The sequence below is a fragment of the Siphateles boraxobius genome, unplaced genomic scaffold (assembly GCF_051911475.1).
Source record: "Siphateles boraxobius isolate OS27281-9 unplaced genomic scaffold, OSU_SipBor_1 53, whole genome shotgun sequence".
NCBI classification, from domain to species: Eukaryota; Metazoa; Chordata; class Actinopteri; order Cypriniformes; family Leuciscidae; genus Siphateles; species Siphateles boraxobius.
The window spans coordinates 10,635,868-10,661,556 of NW_027509175.1; the positions used below are offsets into that span (position 1 = coordinate 10,635,868).

Consider the following 25,689-nt stretch of genomic DNA (forward strand, 5'->3'; position numbering starts at 1 on the left):
TCCACTGTATGAAGAACTTTTGGGTATAATATGTCACAGTTTATTTTATTTTGCTAACCTCACTTACATGAACTATAGTGTCCTGCACCCACTAGTAAAACAATATCAAAAATTATATCTGGTGTCTGAATCATTTTTAGTTTGACTGTATACTGCACGAATAATAAGAGTACTATTCTCTTCTGAACATGAGCATTGTGTATGAGTGAGGTAGAAGAAAAATTAAATCCTCAATGTATCCTTTAACAGTCTAAAAGGATGAGATTTTTTGAAATGAGAAACCGTGAAATGTTAGTTCATCAGGAAGGAATGGCTATGCACTAGACATTAATCTGGTCCAACTGCTGTGAAGGTCGACAGATCTGGCTTTGCTCCTGCTCTGCCCTTGACGACCCGTGTGGTCAGGACTGTCCCCCTGCAGGTCAAATCAGGCAATGACTTCTGGGCTATGGCAGAACATGAAATAAACATTGCCACACGTTGCCTCATGTAGCCTAATTGTCCATTGCCCACATTGCCTCATATCACGATGACCATTACTATGCACGTGGGCAAGACTGTGAACTTTGCATTTGTATTGCGTGCATGTCACCTTCCTAGAAAGGTGAACTTGAATTTGTACCATTTATCATAGTTTCATCATGTCATATGATATCTCAAAACTTAATTGCATTTCAGGCTGTGTATTGCTAGAGAGGAAGGCCAGTCAAAATCCAAAAATAACATGCACTGTAGCTTTTGTGTGAGTGTGCGAGTGTGCGTTTGAATTACTGGCAACTGATGAGGTGCACAAGTGTGTGAGAGAGAGTGAGAGAGAGTGAGAGTGAGGGAGGGAGAGAGAGAGAGAGAGAGAGAGAGAGAGAGAGAGAGAGAGAGAGAGAGAGAGAGCTAATGTCTGATTCACGAATGAATCATTGTTTTGAAACAGTTAAGCATCTGTATGTCACATGACTCTTAGAGAGAACATTAACAATGTTTCTTGTTCAAAAACTGATATAAGTTATCACAAGACTATGTAATACTTGTCATCGTTCAATTGCTGCATTCAGCAATGTTTGTAAAGACAAACTGTATAATGTAGGCTACTTGTGCTTTGTACTTTACAGTGGCCTCCTTGTACTTGTTTTTGAAGTAGTGATAAAAATAGGATTTCATCTCAAATAAAAACATGTAGGCAAAAATGCACCAGTTCTGTGCCCCAAAAAGTACAAATTATTTTTGAAAGAATTTATTGAAATTAAGCGATTCGCTCAAATGAATCCGAGTGCTTACGCGAGAGAAAGAAGGATACGTCACTAAAAGGTAAACAAATATATTCGTAAATCGCTTGAATCATTCTCATTCATGTAGTTACAACAATAATGAAAAAAGCAATAATAGGCTACATGTAAAATTCCACGCGCGGACCTCTCTGGTAACTTAAGCGAGGGCCGTTTCTATGGACTCGTTCACTGAAATGAACCGAATTGTTAAAATGATTCCGATTCTAAGCACTCAGAACTCAAGAGAACGTGTGTGTTCCACTTCAGCTGGATATAACAGATCGACAAGAGTTGACGTGATGTGATGTGAAGTTGGTCACTTTCCGCTTCCCGTACTGACGCTCGCGCGCAATAGGCCTATTTGTCAAATAAACAGATGTTTCAGAGACATTTTCATGCAATACTTTATGTACTGCCTAATACAGCGAATAGATTATTTTAGAATAAAGTTCAACAAAAGCCTATAGTATTTAAATATCAATAAGTGGGGTCTACGGTTTTAATCCGTTTTATTTTGAAGAATATGACACAATATAACATTTTGACTACATGAAAATATCTTTTACTTTTATAAAAAGACGGATCTGTGAGCATGGTGTCAGAATAAACACGAAACACAAGTGATAGTTGTCATGCTGCGTGTCTCAAGTCGGACAAAATTTGTAACCAGCATGCACTGCTTCGGGCTGCGCAGCGCTTCATGAAGTCGAACAAGCCTAAAGAGAGATAATATCTGTATATAAGATTCACTTCTGATTACCGTCTGTAATTATTTAGCTACTACTATATTAATAATATTAAAATAATAATAATAATATAGGCAAAATATAGGTATAATATAGTATATATAATATACCTATATAATATAGGTAAAATGCCGCGCGGGACCTCTGTGGTAACTATACTCGTAGGCTACAATGACCAATTCTAAGGATCCGGTCATTGAAACGAACTGATTCGCTGAAATGAACCGAACTTTTCGAGAGAGAGAGAGAGAGAGAGAGAGAGAGAGAGAGAGAGAGAGAGAGAGAGAGAGAGAGAGAGAGAGAGAGAGAGATGTTCTCTAATCAGTGACAGAGGGGAGGCGGGCCAAGAAAGCTCAGTGTAATGCGATAGCTGCGCCGCTCAGAAATGCTATTACACACATACTGACTCACTCACTCGCGCTCTCGAGCACATACATCCACACGCGCTGCTGCCACAGCTCTGCGCGAGCACACCAGTGCGCTTCAACACGCTTCTGTGCGCAACACCAATCCCACTCCTGTCTGCCAGTTTGGACAAAACTTGGTGCCTCCAGAGTGTGATCGAATGAATTACGAGAGCAAGAAGATATCAGAACACTTAAGCTGTGTCCGAAGGGCAGCGTGTTTTAAGCTGACGATTAAGGGACAAATCCCTGCGGAAACCTCTATCAACCCATCGGAGACCAATAAGCCAATGGAGCGCAATAACGCACGCAAATCCGCGATTGCTTTATAACGGAATACAGTTGAAGAGCTGATTTATTTTAAAACAGGCTGTTTTATGACAAGGCATGACTTTTTACCAATACATGACATAGATCATGGCATGCACAGTTTGCATTTGCTGTGCGCAATGGGCTCAACAGAACTGAATTTGAATAGGACATTCTGAGCATTATAAAGACAAAAGGGCGTATTTTGTTTTCTTTTCTTAGTCTGAATTATCGAGATTTGTTTCCTTGAAGAAGATCACTAGTTGAACACGGGTCACATCTTCAAGGCAGCACATTTTTGAAAGATGGATTTCTGGATATCTCACCAAGGGATTGCATTTATCTTTTCCTTCGTTCTGAAAGTCAGCGCAGAACAAAGTAAGTTTGTCTTTTTCTTTTTTCTTTAACTTCCATAACAGTATATGTGTGTCTAAATTCCCATCCAGTGAGGCTATCCGCAAATGGCAAACAGATTTCTCTCCTGGCCAAGCGAACGTGTTTCTGCTGTCCGGGCAAACCATGCTGAGAAAAGGAGAGCTTCTGGTTTTATTTAGCGAAAAAAAAGAACAGCTTTATATCTAACAAAGGGCAAATGAATGGTAGATATTATTTGAGCCATGCAGACCTGCGTTCACTCGCACTGTTAACTGATATTCTTAAAATAAACGTTTTGCTGAGAAATTAGCCTACCTATTTTTCCACAATATTCATGTCTAAAGATGAAACCGAGACGGACTTAGGAAGCGGGACAACTTAGAATTCCAGACTAAACTGGGCGCTAATAAGTTCATTTATAATTATAAAAAGTAAGTTTGACGAAAAAAAAAAATGAAATAAAGGCTTTTAGAGCCTGATGCAACATGAAAAGTTTTTTTTTAAAGTTTCTCAAATAAATCATAATACAGCTCTAAATACCCGTAATGTATTCAATAAAGAACCATATAATAAATGGTATAGCCTATATTGCAACAAAGAACGATTGAAATACATTTTTAACAGGGAAAAGCAGAAACTACAAAGTGAAATCTAGCCATGTTCACTGCAACCTTGGCAGAAAATATCACTACGTGTTTAGTGTAAGTGATTTTGGGTATTCAACTTATGTGTAGGCCTAAGTTTTTGCGCTTATTTATATGGTAGCTATTAGCCTATATAGTCTATAGGACGCTAAACTATAGTATGAAACTGAATAAGTTAATTACGATATTCATGTTCCATGATATTCCGAAGTAGGCTACTTCACAATAGAAAGCCAGTGTTTTAAAAGGCAGTGCCATATAGTTTTGTCAAGTACTTCTACTTAAAACTATTCAGTCCCGTTATGGTATCAAATGCGAATATTCGCCATTGTAACGACGAGAAATCGACAAAACTAGCATTAAGGCACACATTTTATTAATATAACGAGCAATATGTGTGTCTTGTTGATGGTTTTATGGGTTTTATCCGTGCTTAAAAAAGATTATTTAGGTTTGCAGATGAAATTTACTTTACTTAAAAGGTATTTGTTTAGGTCTATTTGGTTAAATAGTGAACAGTCGTTGAGGACGTTTTGAAACGGTCATTGTTGGTCTTCATATATTGGGCACTTACTGAAACACAGAGTCAAGGCGCGAGCGAACGTCAACACGCGCACAAAACATGTCGCCTATCGCGCATTTGTTCATTAGGATGCGTTTCGCCCATTTCTCCTGGAATATCAAAACAACGGTTCATTAGAAGCTGTTAAATAATCAGAAGTGATAAGTCTGCTACAACACAATGCCGTCAGATGTCAACAATGCATCATTAATTTTAACGTAAACTGCTACTAAAAGAGAAATTAAGCATTTGAGTAGGCTAATTGGTCTTTTGACTCAAAACCTTATGAGATGACTATACATCTTAATGATGTTTTGTGTAAGTGGGTACTATGTACAACGACCTTTTAAACTGTCATCTGTAGTCATCTCAAAGAATATGCAGTATTTACAGTGCAGCACCTGCAGTTTTAGGCCAACAGGTTAAAAAAATGATGAAGCAGCTTAATAAGTTAAAGGTCTTCAAATAAAGGAATGTTGCAGCTGCAGATGAATGAACCCTATAGAGTCTTACTTTGAATATGGATGACATTGTGGCTTGAGTTGGACTCTCCACCAATGTTGCATTATTGCTCTTAATAGCTATACAAACTTTCACCCAAAAGCAGCTGGCTCATGGTATTGCAAATGCTATTTCTACAAAGGAATAACCACTTTAAAGTGTCTGACGCTTTAGAAATGGAGCTCATAAATTGCAGTAGTGTGAAGAGCATATGAATAGAGATGGCGTTTTACAATGTTGTTTATTTTCTGCAATCATATCGAACATCTGTAATTACAATTTGATAATTATGTTCATATTTATTTGGGGGGTGTGTAAGAAATTTAATATATTCAATATGTTTGCATTTTCTTATATTCATAGAATCTTAGAAACATGATGGTAATTAGATTAAAGCAATAAAATGAATGCTGAACGCTGTTATTGCTGTTAATTAATGTAAACAGTTTTGATTTTTGAGCTTATATCTTGTGCAGACAATGGAAATATTTCAAGGTCGGGGGTTAAAAACCCCAGTTGGACTAATGCCTGAAACTGCACACATGCAGCGGTCTCGCAGGTACTTCTGAAACGCCCCCTCCCAGAGTAGCACCGACTGCAACAAGCGCAACACAATATGCTGAATTATGGACAACAAAGACACACAATCTCTTGTTTGAGGTCCATGCCTTTAGGGGCCCATCTCAGTTTCTGTCCGGGCCAAAAAATGACACGTTGACCCACATAGAATGATATCAGACACTCCATATGTTAACAGTGTCTTAGCAATGGCTCGTTTTCTTTTATGATCAAAAGCACTATTTTCACTTACCTTTCATTCCTCCAATCACACCTCTTATTTACATCTAGTCAAACACTGCCCTCAAATCGGGAACCTTTACTAGGAGTCCTTCCAAGGAGTTTACCTGATGTTTACCATAGACTTTTCTTGAAAAGTCAGTCCTGTTTAAAAGGGAAAAGGTTCAGGAGGAATGCATTGATGCATTTTGCAGTGTATTTTAAGTTTTAGGAGTTTAGCTGATGTTTTTAGAGGGAGGAAAGTGGCAGAGAGCATATTAAACTGCATTTTTACTTTTTTGAGTGATGTTTTTTTCATGCAAAATTTGCTGCCATTATGCTAGGGTGTAATGGGTGATTGCTATATGTTTTTGCTTGGATATTTTTGGTAGTTACTTAAGAAAAAGAGCCAACCTCCAAGTCTTGATGAGATTCTGGTACTTCTATGGGATATTTTCGCCAATTTGATCACACTCCAGGCAAACAAAATCCCAAGTCTGGTGTCTTAGAAAAGTAATGGCATGCTTCAGCACAGTTTAAAGTATCGTCTATGTATGTAGCGCAAACGGTGCAATTTTAACCAAAGTACAATTTTTAGGGTTAAGGGTTTATTTAAATCAATTCTAAGCATTAGTGATAGTGATATTCACCCTACTGTATGTTAGCAGCTTTCCTTTACCTCTAGGGCAGACAGCTTCTATATGTCCATTGTTTAGCTTGACACACCTGATTAAAGGATGAAAAGACACATATAAATACTTCATGTGAACAAACAAAGCACTTAGTTCTCCCCAGCGTTCCTGCAAATAGACTGAAAGACGTATCTACTCACACGTACACACATCGTCTTTTCATCTGCAACACCCAAAGTGGTTGTGTATGCTGTTTCATCCTATTTTTCTGGTGTTGATGAATAGAAGAGGTACTAATCTATGCAGAAGCTAGCAGTCTCAGCTCGAAAAAGAAGGTCAAAAATTTGCATTTGGGGCCGGGAAACCACGACCGGATCAATCCCGGCAGAGGCAGTGGGTGCTGAGAGTTCCCTGGATTGCTTGAATTGAGGAGGAATTAAAAATATAGCATAAATAATTGAAATGGCTCATCCTAGTTAGTGTCATTTTGAGCTTTTAGTGGAGCATGCGTGTGGGTGTAAGAGGGAAGACAGATAACGTGACACATTGATGTTTGTAAATTAGGACACCGCAGAAGTTCTGGTGAACAGTAACTGTAAAATTCATGATGCATGATCATATGTTCACCGGGAATTGGTGACTGGAGTGTATTATAAAGTCTGTACAGTCTGATTGCATGCACTGCCTTCAGTCTTTGTAAAATAGCTGATGCATGTACACATGTGACCGTACATCATTGGAATTCCATGATAATTTAGCATTGTTAGTCTTTCTCAATTTTTCAATCGTTGTTCATTGTTACTATAGAAACAGCCTAAAGTTGGTCTAAAAAACTGTATTCGTTGCTTATTGTGATCACTTTTATTACAAAATAGTATTTTACACTATTTATTTCAGCGCTAATTGTTGGTCTTGTGGTTTACAGTGCTGTTTATAAAGTTCTGTAGCTCTTCTTAACAATATAGAAGGTTTAAAGTGATGTAGAGGATGTGGAATCTGTGAAGTCAGGAAGTTTCAGCAATGAAAATGAATAAGGGAATGTTCTTTAAAGGGATTCTCTCAAAAATGAAAATTCTGTTATAATTTACTCACCCTCATGTTTTTATAAGCCTATATGAAAAAGTAGACCATAAAAGTACAATGAAAGAGGCCAATAAGACTTAAGTCAGTTATATTTCATGTCATTTGAAGCCATATGAAAGCTCTGTGTGAAGAATAGAATGGAATTTCATTCGTATGGACTGTTTTGGTAGCAATGAAACTTGTGAGAAAGAGAACGAGAAAGAGTGTGAGTGAGCAAGAGAAAGAGAGAGCTTTGGTAAGGATGAATGAATCGGATGCTGATTTCCTCACCGCGGGTGACAGCACTTTTTAATTAAGGTGCAAATGGTAGGATGGAGAGAGAAATGGAGAGAAAAAGAGCGGGAGAGCAAGATGGAGATATATCATGGCCTCTCTACATGGATGCAACTTATCGCAGCGGTGACAGCTCAGCACAGCGATGATTCCATTAATAGAAATTCATACCAGCAGAGATGAACAAAAAAAACATCTGGACACACACACACACACACACACACACACACACACACACACACACACACACACACACACACACACACACACACACACACACACACACACACACACACACACACACACACACACACACACACACACACACAGCGAATTGTATTTCGGGAGTTGTTCTTTAAGGTCCTTTTTTGTTTTCTGCATTTTGACTCTTTTAGTTTTTAAAATGCATCAACTAGAACATTATTTTGTTAAAGGGTTAGACTAAAAAAATGAAAAATTTATGAATTATTATAATCTTTGTTGTTCAAAACATGTTGGTCTTTCAGACTGAAAATTAGTCATTATTTACTATTATCCCTTCCCTCTTGATCCATATTGCAACTGGATCACGGAGTCAGTGAATTGAAACTAAGAACTGAATCAGTCCGATATGTGAGCAAAATATTCAGACTGGTGTTGTAAACTGGATTAATTGAAAAGATATGACTCAAAAGAAGGATCTGTTCACAAATCGGACATGGCTACACCTCTCTCGGATTGATTAAGTTTGAACTTTGTGAGAGTGGCGATGTGAATTATGAACAAATCATTCCGCCAGATGTCAGATCTTTTGAACGAATCGGTTAATTCAGGTCTGAAATGTTTACAAAGACACACTAAGCCAGTGATCCTATCACAGCTTACTGTTAATGACTTTTATTCAGTGCGTTCCTCACAAAAAAAGATGGTGTGCAAGTCATATGGATCATGTTTAGGGATTTTATTTTGGGATGAACAAACCATTTAAAATGACAAAAAAAACATATTTTTATTCTTTGTTCATTCCAGAAACCAGGTCTGAAATCTCTTCTCGAGGCTGTCTGTAGCCCCTCTCCCCTTCTGTCTCCCTACATGAAAGGACAGATCTGTCTAAAAAAGTGCAGAGCACGCAAAATCCCCCCACATGGATTTATCCTCAAGACCCTCTTCCCTGAAAACACACAATAGAGCGATAGACACAGCCAGAGAATACATGCAGACTGAATGAAAATGCTAGAACGATTGCTATCTGTCTGTCCTTTTGTGTTCCTGTAATATATTGGGTAATAATACAGAGATGAGGAATTCATAGGAGGAGGGCTGGAAGGGAACTGTCAAGTCATCTTTATATATAAAAAAAGGAAAAAAGAAAAAAAAAAGAAAATAAAGCCTATCGTTGGAACCATTTTTCTCCCATTGTGACAGTATTTTCATGATCACTATAACAACAAACCCCCAATACTCATTAATCTAATGAAAATAAAAAAAATGAATAATAATTTTATTTAAATGGTAAAGTATTTAACATCATATTAACATTTCTTTTATCAACTACCTTTGCTGATTTCAATGATTTCAACCATTACTGTAATTTAATATATTTTTGTATGCGATAGATAGATAGATAGATAGATAGATAGATAGATAGATAGATAGATAGATAGATAGATAGATAGATATATAGATAGATAGATAGATAGATAGATAGATAGATAGATAGATAGATAGATAGATAGATAGATAGATAGATAGAATATCTCTATGTGTGCTCTTGGCTAGCTTTTCCACTTCAGATGATATAGTTGAAAGGGTTAGAAGGATTCGGTTGTTGCCTTAAATGCCACCTCATTTTAAGTGAACCTCTTAAAGAGACATAATAGCAGTGGAAATGTCAACACTTGAAAGAAGCACCAACCATCCTTATAGCTTTTATTCAGACTCTTATGACTGGCACATCAGCACGTATGGGAGCCTTGGCTTCAGGCGATAGTCAACTCCTTGTCTCAAGATTTTCCACCACACCAATGCATAGTGCTAAAGATCTTTAAGGTGGTTCAAGGATGCCCTGCAGCTCGCTTTTGAAGGGCAATTTCACAAGTTTTCTCAAAATTATTAGATATTGAGGGTTCTACAGTTGTGCATTTGGGGGTTATGAGTCTCTTTGAGTCTCATTTGAATTTTGATTCTCTCTGGCTTCATCTCTACTCCTGTGTTGCTTTAATATCAGAGATTCGGGCAATGTTAGTGTCGTGGTTGCAGGAAGGCAAGCGGAGGCGAGGATATAATTCCAAAATTTAACGTTTAATAAGGTTTAATGAGAATATAACACAGGACAGCAGAACAGGCAGGAACATACACTAAATACAACGGGGATCAGACAAAGACTGACTAAACAGACGGAACTCAAATACAAACACAGATGACACTGATTAACAGAACACAGGTGATACAGATGATGATGATTAACTAAACACGGGTGATACAGATGAACTGATAGTGACAGAGAAGACACGTGACGTGATGACAGGAAGACAAGTCCAATGAAAACAAACTAAACGGAACACAACTGCGACAGTTAGAAATTCTAGATTCTGTATAGAATCTTTTCTGTATAGATTCAGTACAGATTCTGCTATGCACTAGCTTTATCAGTTGTAGGGTAAGGATGAAGTAGTCATGAAGTTTGTTCAGTCAGAGAGGAGGAGGAGTTTTCCTAACGCTAGCTAGACAGCCGTTTATCTATGTATTTGCAGAAGCCAACATCAGACCCAGAACTGTCAATCAAACCACCCTCTTCCTCTCTGAACCTGCACTATTCCCACTTTCCCTTTCCGATGAGTGCTGCGATGTATCCTTCTAAACATAAGTGTGATAGTGAGTTCCACTTACCTGTTGTCGAGGTGTACATATAGTTTTTTATCAGACAGAAAATATAATCTTCAGGCTTGTCTTCTTATGTGGTTGACTGTAATAATCATGTGCAACCATGTTCTCAATGTCTGAGTCATTCACTTTATGCAGTACCTTTTTAACTCTGTAATGAATATGCTATTGTAATATCTATTATATGAAAAATAAAATGTGCTCAGTTCAAGCTCAACTTACATATATATATATATATATATATATATATATATATATATATATATATATATATGTATGTATGTATGTATGTATGTATGTATATATATATATATATATATATATATATATATGTATGTATGTATGTATGTATATATATATATGTATATATATATGTATATATATATATATATATATATATATGTATATATATATATATATATATATATATATATATATATATATATATATATATATATATAATGCGTTCGTGTGTGCGTGCATGTGTATACCATCTGTTTTTAAAATGTTGATATTATCGAACTGATTCCTGTAATTTGGAATGATTTAGGCAGGTTCTTAAGCTGCTGTTTTCTGAACAATAAGGATGTCACTTCCTGAAGCATGATGTCATTCAGGAACTCGCTTTTGTAGGTTAAAGAGTTTTTACTGAAGACTAACAGGATATAAAGTGATGTGCATGAGGACACACATTATTAACCTATGAATTGATCACCAATTTTAAATTTAGTTAACAAATAGCTATAATAATGAATAGATTGCTAGCAATGTTTAATTAGTATGTTCCTAGTTTTTAATTTTAGAGGAGAATATCACACAGAGACATGACAAGTAAGGCATTATCAGTTCAATCTTAAAGTGTGAACTAATTTAAAATGAATATAATTGGAATGTTCTGATAAAAGCAAACAAATTTGATTTCCATTTTTACAAATTGTCAAATATTCAATGGTTACGTGAAAATCTGCTGTTTAGTAGGAATGACAAACCTGCTAATTCCTCAGTTTTCGTTTGGCTGGTATGTGCTTAAAAACCCCTCACTGCACGGTTGTCATGGTGAAAGACAAGAAAGTATTTCTGTCTCCTAATCTTAGCTCCATTTAGAATAATAATGACCAGAATGATATCCGCCATGTGTGAGGGCGGCATAAAAAAGGACTGTTGCGCATGTTAGAATGAACGCTAGCATGTGGAAGGAGTGTTCGGTGAAGAGAGCAGGGAAAGCACATTGGGTGGGGTGATAGAAGAAGGCTTTGTTATGCTGGATCCTATTGCAGCTTTGGGGATGACCCTTGAACCTCCAGAGAAGAGCCCTGCATGTCACTTCCTGTCTTAGAGTTGACTATAATATTTTGTAGAGAGTATAATAAATGTATTGAATGCTTCTATTAGCATTGTGGAGAACGGTTGACAGAAAATAGACAGTATCCGCACAGCAATATCATTAGGGAGATATTATTTTAGCTTTAAGTCAGCATTCCCAAACAGTTTTACTTCTATAATGTGATGTGGCCTATTTCCAGGAGACCTTGGTGACATCAACCAACATACATTAGTTAGTTGCATAGGACCTTATATTGTTTAAGTTTGACTTCATATAACAGTGTTTTTGTCTCTTGTGTGTTTTGACAACTTAAGTATTCCTCTTAGCCATGTTGTGCTCACTCAGGGATTTCGTAGCGCTTGTGATTTATGTATTTAATTTGCCTTTTGTTCACGCTGCTCTGCTTGGCCAAATTAGCGTTAAGTATATGTGGCTAATAACTAACTTATCTGAAACACTACCTCACCTCACTTTCTTTCTGTTTGTCTCTTTCCCATTTGTCTTAGTTGAGACATGTGGAGGCCAGCTGGATGCCAGCGATGCCGGTTACATCACTTCTCCAGGATACCCTCTGGAATACCCGCCCCATCAGAGCTGCCAGTGGGTGATCAGAGCACCTGAATCCTCACAGCGCATCGTGCTCAACTTCAACCCCCACTTTGAGCTGGAACGACTGGATTGCAGGTGAGAAGAATGTGTGGGATAAAGGAAATTAGATTGAAAAAAGAGGAAATTAAGCAGTAGTCCTACAGAATGACGAACGATAAGGATGTGTGTGCAATTAATTTACCTCCGATGGAGCATTTGCAAACCCTGTCCTGTGTGCTGAATTGTTGATGAGGTGAAAGTGGAAGATAAGGGAAAAGAGGGTGTGAAAGACGTAGATGTGGAATATACTTAATTTATCGGATGAGAGAGAAAGATGTAAGTCAGGGGGAAGGGGAAGGGAGAATGTGGAAAACAGAGATATGTGGTATGAAGACTTTAAGAGAAAAAGGCGACTTGAAGAGCAGGAGTGCAAGGTTGAACTTAGTGAAAAGAGGAATGACGTTAAGAGAGATATAATAGGGTTTAGAGCGAGCCTAAAGGGCTTATACAGGGATGCAGTGCAGCTGTCACTGGGAAAGGGGGTCATCTAGAAGGATTTTTGTGGAACTGTTTCCCCTCAGCTGTAAAATTAATTATGTTCATCCATAGGCTTCATATGTTCACTTCTCAGAGTCTGACTCACATTATGACCAGTAAATCAGTTCTACTAATGTCAGTCCGTTTCTTTAACCCTTAGGTATTCTAAAACAGGGGTCAATCCTGGTTCTGGAGGGCCATTATCCTGCAGCGTTTAGGTCCAGTTCTTATTAAACACATCCAAACCAGTTAATCAAGGTGTTCAGGGTTGCTAGAAATATTTAGGAGAATGTGTTGGGGCAGGTTGGAGCTAAACTCGACAGGACATTGGCCCTCCAAGAGCAGGATTAGACTCCCTTTTCCTACAAGCTATTTTTTTAATACATTTCTAAAGTTTTACTGTTGTACAGATGGCAAGATATATTCTGTTCATCTACAAATTCACAAAGTGAATTCAGGTTATGAATTTTTAACGGGGTGTAGAACTGTAAATGGCCAATCACGCTTGCAATAAGAATAGTGACAGCTAGCAATGAAACAAAGTTAAGTAGATAACAATGTGGCAATCTATTCCCCAAAGTCATGACAAATCTGAACAAGGTGTATATCCTTAAAGGGATAGTTCACCTGAAAACGAAAATCCTGTCATCATTTACTCACCCTCATGCTGTTCCAAACCTGTTTGACTTTCTTTCTTCTGGGAAATTGAAAGGGAGATTCTTACCCTCAATTTTGAATCAACTGAGAAAACAATGACAGAATTTTCATTGTTGGGTGAACTATTCCATTAAGTCTCGCTAAAAGACTAGTGACAAATGGTCTTGCACTTTAGATACATAAGTCTAAATTACTGTCTGTGAATTTATTGTCTGAAATTACTATCTGTCTTCTTCGGGGCTGCATTGTCTCTGCTGGTGTGAAAGAAATGTTGTTTTTAAGCACTTTCTTTTATGAGTGGTTTAAACCCACTGTGGCTTCCCCATGGGCCGCCAATTTGTATAGCAGCAGTGGGGGAGGGCGTATCTCAGTTACATCTGTAGGATTCCCCTAAAAAACAACTAGCTGTGAAGATACAGGCACCATTTTAAATTAGGCCATGTGCCAAGTCCTCATTTATGTTTATGTAAGCAAGCAAGACATTCACTGCTTTGTGCTTTGTGGTACATTTTGAGATGTATCCAAACAGTCAAGGAAGAGATATTGGGAGAAGGGGAAATAGATAGAGAGAAAAGGACAGACACCAAAAATACACACCTCAGTGGTTGATCTGTTCTGCTGATACAGCTCAGGCTAATGCCCCCTTCACTCCCCAAATAAACATTCTGGTTTTGCTGTGTACAAATGTTCATTCTCTTTTCCTGCTTGGGTGGCTTCATCAGGTTGGACAGCTCCATTCTGTATTTGTTGTTCAGATTAGGTTTCCTAAATGAGAGAGAGTATGCAGAGGTTTCAGAGAGGGAACACCTTGAAATACATCCCTGGTTGGACTCCAGAACAGGTAAAAGTGCCAAGAAATGTAAAGGTGAATGAGTTAGTATTGATATTCTCTTGCATGATCTACAATAAAACAGGAGTGTTCAGTCCTGCTCTTGGATTGCCACTTTCCTGTAAAGTTTAGCTCCAGCACACCTGTCTGGAAGTTTCTGGTGCTCTTGAAGGCCTTGATTAGTTGGTTCAGATGGTTTAATTAGGGTTGGAGCTACACTCTGCTTGAAGATGGCCATACAACAGCAGGATTGGACACCCCTGCAGTAAAACATCCAGCTCATTTTGCCATTTCAGAGTTGCCGATTGGAGGCAACATAAGTAACAGAGACTGTTGACTATATGACAACCAACAGTACAGCTGTATACCTAAAGTTTGAAGTTTTGGGAAAGCTTTTGCCTTTTTGTGTGGGGAGTGTGCACCATACACTATCAGAAACGATGTTTAAAAATTGTATTAGGTGTACTACTGCTTGTCACTGGGGTAGTACCCTTAAAAGGGCAAAATTGTACCTCATCTACCCCTAAAAGGTGCATATTGTCTTAGAATAGTGTAATATGTATCCTTGAGGTACTACTATGAACCTTTATGGGGTACTTTTGAGGGTATTACCCCAGTGACAAACCCCTAATGGTAAAATGTTTGCACATTTGTTCTGAGAGTGTAACATCTGTCTAAGGTTGATACTAGATATTATCAGGGAATGTTTTTATTTGCTGTCAGTTCAGTAGTGAAATTACTGAAATACAAAATACAAATACACACTGTCCATGTACCTCATAACTCTGTTACACTGAAAGAGTGTAAGGAAAGCGGCAAGAAATTAGTGATGGAAAATCTGCAGAGGTGTCAGATGCTTTACGATACTGTGCTTCGTAAACAGGTCTCTTTCTAATGGTCCACTTCTAGCGTCCATCTCCTCCATCTGTATTTTGCTATATATACAATGAGACATCGTCAGCACATTTAAGCGATGTATGATTGAAAGGCCTGGCTCCGTCTTTTAGACGGCAAACACTCACACACTTTAAAATTCACCTTGTGCTTATGAGTGCTGGCTCGGAGTCTCCGTTGCTCGGAGGTGCTGCCTCGGTTTAGCTTAGCTTGCACAATTTACTCTAGACAAGGTCAAAGCAGCGTCTTGTGCCCTAAACCATACTAACTAATGTGCTTCTAAAAAGTATCTTGTGGCTCACGTGATGTAGTTAGTTAGGATAGGCTTGATATTGATGGCATTTTTCAAGGGGTACTTCAACAGCCAATTTTTATTTCAGTTGCAAAGCCAAATGGCTTTTACCTGGAGGGCTATGAGCAGATTGATCTGAGATAGATGCAATAAAAATGGCAAATGAAATATCTGGCCATATCTGTGATGTGATACTCTTCTCCTTTGAAATGAAAGAAAAAGTGTGGTGAGGTCAGAGGAGATCTTTCCCTCTGTCTGTCTGTCTGTCTATTCTTCTGTCAGTCCAGTCCACCTATTTGTCTCATTATCATTCTCTGAATAGATCTCCATTATAGTTTCTCACCCTAACACATTACTCTATATGCAAACAGCAGGTTCCTTCTGAATGCTAAATACTGAGTTCATGTAATGCATACAGAGGGAAAAGTAAATTGTTGTAGAAGGATTTAAATGCTGTACTGCAGTGGAAGGGTTTAAATTTAAACCAGATTGGATTCAGAATCACCTCTCAGACATAAAATATTGACAGAGAGACAGTTGTTGGGCGAAGGAACGAATCTCGAAGAATTACTGGTAAGAGTGAGACAGATGTGAGCGATGAAGTCTGCATCACTCCAGGGAGTCTATGCTTCACTCTAGTGATGAAAGTTCTCGCGTTTACTATGCAGCGATATTTGCAGATGTTGAGGTGCCAAGCTATTGAGCAGCATCAGCGTTTCTAAATTGCGAGCATGATATCACCCTATTTCCACTTTTCCTTAGGGACAAAGGATCAATGCATGTCCTTTGCCCTTAATGAAGAATCAATGGACCCAGCACGTTCAGAAAAGTGAGGTCATGGTCAAGAAGGTCAAAAACAAGCGAACCAAAGGCCATACAGGTCATATGCACAAAACGAGCGTCATATAAATAAAAACACCACACTTACAATGAACAGTATAATAATGGCTATTCTTAAATCAATACTTTATCAACAAATATTATGAATTGTTTCCAGCTCCTACAATCTGATATACCTAATGTCATATCTAATGTAGGCTACATAAACCTGTGATTGCATATCAGTTCATTTCATACCACAGCTTACTTGGATATGCAACTATGTGCTCGTCAGCATTGCTGGCAATTGGCATACATTATTCCTTTGTCCAATAACGGGCCACAGTTAATCAATATTCTGGATATCAATAGTCTTTAAATATCCATACATCACAGTTAGTAAAGGCTTGTCTTAGTAGAGCTTGATGATGATTTCATATGCTTCATAACTATTTAAATAGGTCAATAATGTTTTTTTTTAGGACACAGCAATTTCAGTGATGTTTTTAGGGCATTGGAAATATATCAGCAACCTCGGAGTGTATCAAGATATTGATAGCTCAACAAATGCAATCAATCTGGAGCACATAAAGTGACACATTTGGGAATTCAAAGATTTAAAAAAAGTATCTTTTTGCTCAGAGAAGCCAATTTCCCCCAGAAAAAGTTTTAATATCGTTGATGGAAAAAAGGACCTAATGCATTCTGATAAGGCCTAAGGCTTTCACATTTTGACGGGAACATACTGAAACCCGAAACGCCAGAAAATTCTCTTTTCTAAAGGTGTGAGTTTTTAGGGGAAAAATAACACACAAATGTTGCTTTATAGCCAGTTTTAGTGTTGTTTATGAAAGCCTCAGGCTCTTGAGGTCTACCCTAGTCTTCTGTAAATGTCAGCGCTGTATCGGACAGCCATGCTATTTGTTTCCCGACCGGATTGAAGATGGCAACCCTCCCTCGCCCTTGGGAACCCTCCCCGGCATCTATTTAATATTTCACAGGCACTTATAACTTATTAGGCATCCCTCCTGGGGGCCAAGCGTGCAGCTTTCCATGCAGACTCTCAGCATTATTTAATTTCAATTTTGGTGTCTTGGCCAGTTGACAAGCCGTCCTGGAGCACGTCCTGCGGCTTCTGGCCTAAAAGCATGGCAGAATTCAAATGAGTGGCCATTGTGTTTTTTGATATTGAAAAGCCAATGTGATTGTGTGTCAGATTGAATTATATTCTGAGCTGAGTTAGAGAAAGAGAGAGCTACTGGGCATCTTCTTAATAAAGATATGACATGCAGCCTATCATAAAAGCTGTTTGATTTTAGCTAAGTTTCGTTCACAGGAATCAGCAGGTAGTAACACTTCGGTCAGTGTTATTTGCTACTTGCTACTAGCCAGAAGAAGAGGGCATGTCATTTTAGAGAAAATTGTTATGCCCCCCCCCCCCCCCCATCTATCTATCTATCTATCTATCTATCTATCTATCTATCTATCTATCTATCTATCTATCTATCTATCTATCTATCTATCTATCTATCTATCTATCTATCTATCTATCTATCTATTTGTCTATCTGTCTGTCTGTATATATTTATGGTGCTATAAGGTACATTGAAGAACATGTTATCATAGTAGTGTCCATTATACATTATATCACTCACATATTTTTTTGTGCAATGAGCGCCTGAGCCAAGTATAAGATTTGACAGTGACTTTTTCCACGCCGGAGGGTCTTATGATTTAAGGAACACATGCTGGAGTGTTGTTTATTGTGTAGGTAGTTGGTTTCAGGCGGTTCAGAGATTAATGGGGTCAAGGCTTATGTTACGCCCAGTGTCACCAGGGCACATCTCTCTTTTTTTATTTGATCACCGGCAGGATTCAAACACGCTGTTGTACTGTATATGCACAAGACAAACAAGGATAGTACCATCCGTACCCCTGTGTATCTGTCTGTCTGTGTATTTCTTCAGAAACTCTTTAGGGCAGCTAGCGACACCTCGGGGGAATGAGCAGGCCTGGAAAAAATGCTTGAAAAACACTGTAGGTGTGAAAAGCAATTAGTAGTGAAGAGGCTGGAGGGGAGAGGAGACAGAAAGTAAGTAGACAGATTGGAGAGCAAGACATGTCTGAACATGAGACAGGGACACAGGGCCTTTGCCCTCCTCATGTCAAGCCTCTCTTCCCTGCGCACACTTACAGGCATTCCACTGTCTAGGGAGTTTTCATTGCCTCCTGTAGCACCTGAATAACCATTGATTCGTGCATAATTAGCATGCATAATCACAGCTCTATTGCACCGCGGTAAACAATTTGAGCTCTACGCCTATAAAACAACATTATATTGGTGTGATAATGAGAAAAGGCTTCTTGCGTTCAGTCACAATTGCTGTAAAATTGACATATACACTTGATTTGAGGCATTATTTTTTGCAAGGTAAATAAGTGATCCAGACACTTTTGTTGATCAATGGGCATCCTGGTTTGTTTCCACTCTCAAGCGTGTCTCGAAATGCACCGGAGCCAAGTGGAGGCGTCTAGAGATGGTCAATATCCACATTTGACACACTCACTTGTCACTGCTAATCCAGGAACCAAGAGCCCCTACAAAATCAATTACAACCTAATTACCTTTGCACACAGTTTACAAGCCTTCATCCCAGCTTTTCTAGTGTTTGAGGTGAGATGGACACAGAAAGAGAGTGAGTGAGAGAGAGAGAGTGAGTGAGTGAGTGAGTGAGTGAGTGAGAGTTTGTGTGTGTGTGTGTGTGTGTGTGTGTGTGTGTGTGTGTGTGTGTGTGTGTGTGTGTGTGTGTGTGTGTGTGTGTGTGTGTGTGTGTGTGTGTGTGTGTGTGTGTGTGTGGCATTCCTCACCATAGCTATACTTTAGAAAGCTTGTTCCCAAAAGTCATCCGGGGAGAGGCTGCATGGGTGATATATTAAATATTCAAAATATATATGAAACATTCTCAAACACCGAGATGATTTTGATTAAGCCATTAAGTTTCCTATAGTTGGCGTCATTAGTCTATTTTCTTCCATTTTCCTGCTATTCTATGCAAAAGTCCAATTAATTTATGTGAATCACTTCAGTTCAGGTTCAATTAACTGATTCAAAACTCTGCCATCCTTTAAAAATTCTAGGTCTACACTTTAATAAATTTAAATAATTAATTAAAATATATGTTGCTTTATATTGCTGTTTATATTTTACTAAATATTGTTATATTGGTAAATATATATATATTTGTAAATGTAAATTGTCTCACTCTCACTCACTCAAGTTTATTTCCCCTTAAAAATGCAAAAAAAGTTTTTTGAGGTGTTTTATGTGTCCTTATGTGTGTGATGTTGATCAAAAGACTTTGTACAATTTGATTGTGATATTTTGTTATGACAGTGTTTATAACATGTATATATAAAACTCTTGTGCATCTCTTATGCATTCAGTTGCTGTACATAGATATGTACGCGTTCTTGTGAATGTGTATGTTGTTAAGACGTCTTAGGTCTAAATATACTTCGCTGTACCTGAAGTCTACAAGTGTGCGGTCGGCCAGGGGGGTCCAGAGAAATGAAGAGTCAGAGACACCTGCCTCTCTATGTCATTCTGAGGGGCCTGGGGCCGTGTCAGGTTTACACACACACACACACACACACACACACACACACACACACACACACACACACACACACACACACACACACACACACACACACACACTCCCTGAGTCACGTGGAGCCAGCAGTTATGTGGCTTAACTTGGATAACTCAGTGCCGATCGACAAGGAAAGATTAAAACAGCAAAACATCATGTCTTCATTCTTTTGTGGTTTTGTAGGAAAAAAGCTCAGACACTTTCATTCACATCATTGTGTTTTTGAGTTTCTGATCAATGTTTTTTTTTTTTGGCTACTTTAAAGCACGGGTGCAATGATGTAAAGAACTAGAGAATTAAAAGTGACATTTCTAATACTCATTCATTTATAGAATCGATGCATGCAGTTCGGTTCAATAAACCTGATTCACTGACATTTTTTTGAAGTTGCATGTTGTGAGACCATGAGCCTTCAGCTGATGGACATCCCGTGATTTATATCGGTTTGACTGAATCATTTATTTCAATTGTTTCAAAATAATCATTTGATTGGGATTCAATTGGCACCAGGCTATAAAATAGTAAAATAGTTAGCAAATTCCAAACTTGCAGGATTTTGAAGGAACTCGTTTGCCTCTTACAAAGACTGAGTTCGTTTAAAAGCTGCATAATTTCATTTTCTCAGTACAGAGGAAGTCTGGTCAGCATGTTGTGCTCTAAAGCAGTTAGGTTGGGAATGATGGCGTGTGTTCACAGGGATCTTGTTCTTCTTTAGGGGTTAAATGGGGCAAGCATTCCTGAGGTGTGAGAAGAAGTCTGACTCATGCCTCTCTATGGCCAGATTTATTATAAGGAAGCTCTCATGCAGACAGCCGGCTGGATTTTTGGGAGTCTTTTGCCTCATTTAGACATTGTGTGTGAAGTGTTTTGGCAGAAGAGGGCAACGAACATTAAGGGATTATTTTGGCTGGACAGGTGGTCATTGTCTCAGTCTGTCTCTGAAGTGACATGAAAAAATGTGTGTTTGTTGTGATAAGGAAGCAGGCCACTGAGGGTTAAAGGTCACCCCCAGCTCAAATTAAAACAACTCCTAACAATTCCTTCACAGTTACTCATCTCCGCACAAGAAATTGCATTGCACTTCATTGGGTTTTTAATGTTTTTCCGTTCCAGAAGAACCTTTATTGCTCAAAGGTTGCTCTTTTATTGCGTAGGAGCCTTAATAGTGAAGATCTCAGTTATGCTTAAATATCAACTTTATCTGATGTACATATTTTACAGTACTTTGCATTATGAGAAATAGGAGATTTTTCATTAGGATAAATAAAAATAGACAACTGTTGACTTGACACACCATAAAAGTGCAGAGCTATAAAATATATGTGGATAGCAGCTCAGATCATTTGGTCTTGGAAGAAATATTTGAGTTCATATTGAGAATTTGAGATCCATCTGTTTGAATGCAGACTTAAGTATTTTGCAATGTTAAGGATGCTACCAAATCTAAAAATCAGCATTTAAGCTTGCACTGTTTTCTGCTTTTAGGTATGACTTCATTGAGATCCGAGATGGGAATTCTGAGTCCGCGGAGCTGCTGGGAAAGCACTGCAGTAACATCGCTCCTCCTGCCATCATTTCCTCCGGTCCTGTCATCCACATCAAGTTTGTTTCTGATTATGCGCACCAGGGTGCTGGATTCTCCCTGCGCTACGAGATCTACAAGACCGGTGAGCGAGCTCAATCCTGCACTAAGGAGCACTATGTGGTTAAGGAAATGGATAATTTGAGGAACAACTTTTTCCAAGAAAAATGTTCTATTCCTGACATTCAAGCATTCCCATCCTTTCCTTTCACAGGTGCTTAGACTTTCTCATGCCATGTCTATGGGACACTAAATTATGGCTATTTTATACAGTATATAAAAGTTTGTAAAAAAAAATATTTTCAAATTTATAAACATTTTGAATACAAATGGATTTGATTTAAAAACAATAATAATAATTATTACTATTTTTGAAGTTTGGCATGAAACTTCCAGCTCATTTGAGAACTTTCTGTGGTGACATGCAGCTTACACACTTTCAGTGTCAGTTGTCTCCGCTGTAGATGTGTTGTGAGGGTCCTGCTGACAAGGATTCTGCAAATGTTTGGATTCTGCATTTTGAAAAATAATGAATCCGGTTTATCCTTTCAACGAAGCAATATTTCTTAAGAAACGATTGCATAAGCTATTATTTTTTGGTCACTGTCTCTCCAGATGTGAAGACAAGCAACTCATTTCCTTTAGCTGTTTTCTTTTGTCGCTCAGTGATCTTGGTGTTTATGTGTGAAGCCTAACTCGGTCTTGCTCTTTGATTGATGGTTGATTGGAGCAGGCTGGTTTTTGAGGGTCACCAGTGGCTCAGGTTGATTTTGGAGGTGCTCTTGTTACGCTGTAAATCTCGTTAGCCGAATGACCTCATGCGACCTTTAACTCTCGGTTCCAGAAGGTCACGGCTCCTCCGTCCTGCTGCAAGGCCGTCAGACACGCTGATTCTTAAACGTCCCCTCAAAGTTTCCGAAAAGCTCCCAGACCAATTAAACATCAAGGGAGAGAAGAAAATAAAATAAACTGAGTTGAGAGGAAAGGCGGGGAGAGGCGACGCTTAACTCTTTTCATCCCTCCATGAGCATGCCAGGAATGCCCTCTTAATTGGACTCTGATCTCTTGTCCTTGGGGAATTCAAGTTTGGAGTGCCTGGCAATTTGTGTGTGGACTTTGGAGCCATTTGGAGCCATCTGTAGGGATTTTACTGTAGAAGTATACTAACAAGGCATCAGAAAATGTGAGGGCATTCGTTTATGTATTTTGCCAGATTGGGTCCACGGAGTTCTTGGAGTTTAGGCATTTTTTTTTACAGGCTAAAGTCATAAGAGACAACCTTTAAAGGACCACCTTTAACCACCTTTTTATATACTGTTTATATACATATATATATATATACTACTATTCAACATTCTGCTAAAGGTTCTGGGTGGATACTAGGTTTTTTTTTTCCCAAAGGACCACCCTTTAGTCTCTATAATATTGTGGACTGTAGATATGGCTTAGGTTCCTTCTTTAATGTATGTCAATGGGATTATATTTAGATAAGTGTAAGCAAAAGTAATAGTGTTATTTGTCTTGGCAAACACCATTAACTAGCACTATAGCGGTCCATCAAAACTATTGCTCTAGCCCTTACACTCATGGGAGTGCAGCGATTAATGTTGTTTTGCAACAGCGATGATTAGCCTGGTAACATAAGCACTGTGGCTTCATCGTGGCTGATGGGAAAAACAGCAGAGTTATTCTATCTCTAAGCCTTCACCTCACCTCAGTAATTGCTGAAATCATCACCATTGCCCTCAGGTACTGTTACCACAGATACAGTTGCTAACTCTAGTAGTATGACTCACGTGATAAGCCCACAATCTCATTTACACTAACCAGAGACAACCCAAGAACATCTTTTAATAAAGGCATGATATGCTTTTTTCTTTTGGGATGCTAATATAGCATGTGTGGGTGTAGAGCGATGGGGCGAAGACCATAGATTTATGACTTGTAAAGGTTTTTTTGATCACTTGCCATTCTTGTGTTATGCTGACTTCATGTCATTTCAGAATAATCAATAATATACTGTGTGTTTATATATATAAATAGGCAAATGCTTAAGAGTCTATGATTGGATCAGTATTGCAGGGATTATTATGTTTCTGACATGTTGTATGTTTGGCTACAGTTCTTCTAACCCTAATTGATGGAGTGTGTTGCATTTCATTTCTTAAACAACCATGTGGGAAGACACATCATGGCCATATTCCAGGATGACAATGTCAAGATTCATCGGGCTTAAATTATGAAAGAACGGTTGGGAGGGAGTTTGAATAATCATTTTCACATATGAATTGGCACCAGACCTTAAATTCAATGAAAGGTTTTGGGTTGTGCTGGAGGAGACTTTACAGAGTGCTGGACTCTTGCATTGACAATACAAGATCTTGACCAAAAATGTATGCATCTCTTGATTGAAATAAATGTTACTTGTGATGTTATTTTAGTGATCACAAAAATATGTGTATACACTGTAATATATGTAGTATCATATTAATATATTTTCTTAATTTATCTTTAATTTAAATAAATATTTTTCTAATGAATAAAACAATATATAATTAATTTAAATCAATGATGAATTAATTAAGTAGATTAAATCATATTATTACATATAAATGTTATTATTAAATATTAGCCTGCTTATCATTTTTAAACTCAATAGGAGCATGTTAGGAGAAGGACAGCATTAGTTTTTTTGTGTAAGATTTTCATGTAAACTTCTTTGATGCTAAAGGCAAATGACTGATGGTTCCCTTTTCCTGCAAGCCACAAAATAATGGTTGTTTATCTGTTAAAATACAGGTTTTGAGGCAGAGTAGTTCAGAAAATCCGACTTTACAGGTTTTGAAAGATAAAGACTGCCAAAAATGAGGAAGAAAAAACAACAACTCTCATCTTTGATGGACCTGTTGTTTATACAAACTGCTCCATTCACTGGAGTTGTGGGAAAGTGTTAGCATGGATGAGTCTCAGCGTTTATGTCTGTTTATATGCAGAGGCGTCGCAGAGATAATGATCTCTGGTGAACACTTTCCTCCGATGCATGTTCTCTTATCCAGCACTGGAAGCGAGAACATCAAACCCTCGTTCACGTTCATGCAGAAATCCTACACTGGTCTACCCTCGGGTAACATGCAGTCACACTATTATGTAGATGATCTCTTAGGGCCATTACGGCTGACTAACGCTCATAGGCTTAAAGCAAAAACATGTTTGAAACCTTCAAAGTTAAAAAGTCCTGACAAGACACCTTAAAAAAGTTTACAACATGCAGCTTTAAGTGGATTAGCTCCAACTTTGCTTGGTCATGGACAGAATCTCCACAGATAACTGCAGAATCTCAACTGTCTCGCCTGTCATTCATAAAATATGGCGCATGCCCTGCGCACTGCATGCTCACTCATTTTTATATTTTGGCTAATTAATGCTTCAAGTGTAATTCTCTCAACACAATTGCAGTTTGCAGTTACAAACTTTGAAGGAGATTTTGCACGATAGAAATGAGTAAAACACATTTTTAGGGTGTGGAAAGAGCTGGTGATCGGATGGGAATATAAACGGATTGGGAATTAAGTGGGAACATGCCTTTTGTGATGTTCCAGACACATTGATATGAATGCATTCACAGCGTTGTCTGATGCAGAGTGAGCTGTTGTGTGTAAGGGCAATTAAACGAGTAGTTCACCTGAAAAGAATAATTCTTTCATCATATCCATTTACAGTAATCTTGCTGCAAAGTTGTTTCAACCGCTGACCCTTTATCTCCCACGGTCATATGTTCCTCGATCCTGGTCCCCTTTGCTGCCCCATTTCTTTGCCCCAGTTTATTGAGGCCAGATTTTACCCCCAGTGGCATGTGCAGACACAACAACCCCTCCTGCCCCAGTCACATGACTGTGACGCTGTTGCTACGGTTACTGCGGAAGACTTCCCGCCGAGCAGCCTTCGGGCCCACCACCGCTGCCATCTTCTGAGTGCACACTAGAAGCTAGAAGAAGCGATCAGGGCCGTAGGTCTCTGTCGCTCTGGGTAACGTCAGTGCCGCCCCCCCACCTGTGCCGGAGAAGCGTTCTGGAGGCTATCCTGG

General features: G+C 38.5%; 1 protein-coding gene across 2 annotated transcripts in view; it reads left to right on the top strand.

The window, feature by feature from the left end:
- Positions 1 to 2,327: 2,327 nt before the first annotated feature.
- The window catches only part of nrp2a (neuropilin 2a), a 70,221-nt gene continuing 46,859 nt past the window's right edge, over positions 2,328 to 25,689 (top strand). The window contains exons 1-3 of one of the 2 annotated variants that reach the window (XM_077205380.1): positions 2,328 to 3,099; positions 12,261 to 12,438; positions 21,509 to 21,690. In XM_077205380.1, coding sequence (XP_077061495.1) covers positions 3,027 to 3,099; positions 12,261 to 12,438; positions 21,509 to 21,690 — 433 coding nt within the window. In that variant the 5' untranslated portion in view covers positions 2,328 to 3,026. The remainder of the gene's footprint in view (positions 3,100 to 12,260; positions 12,439 to 21,508; positions 21,691 to 25,689) is intronic. The other variant, XM_077205381.1, reaches the window with a different exon arrangement.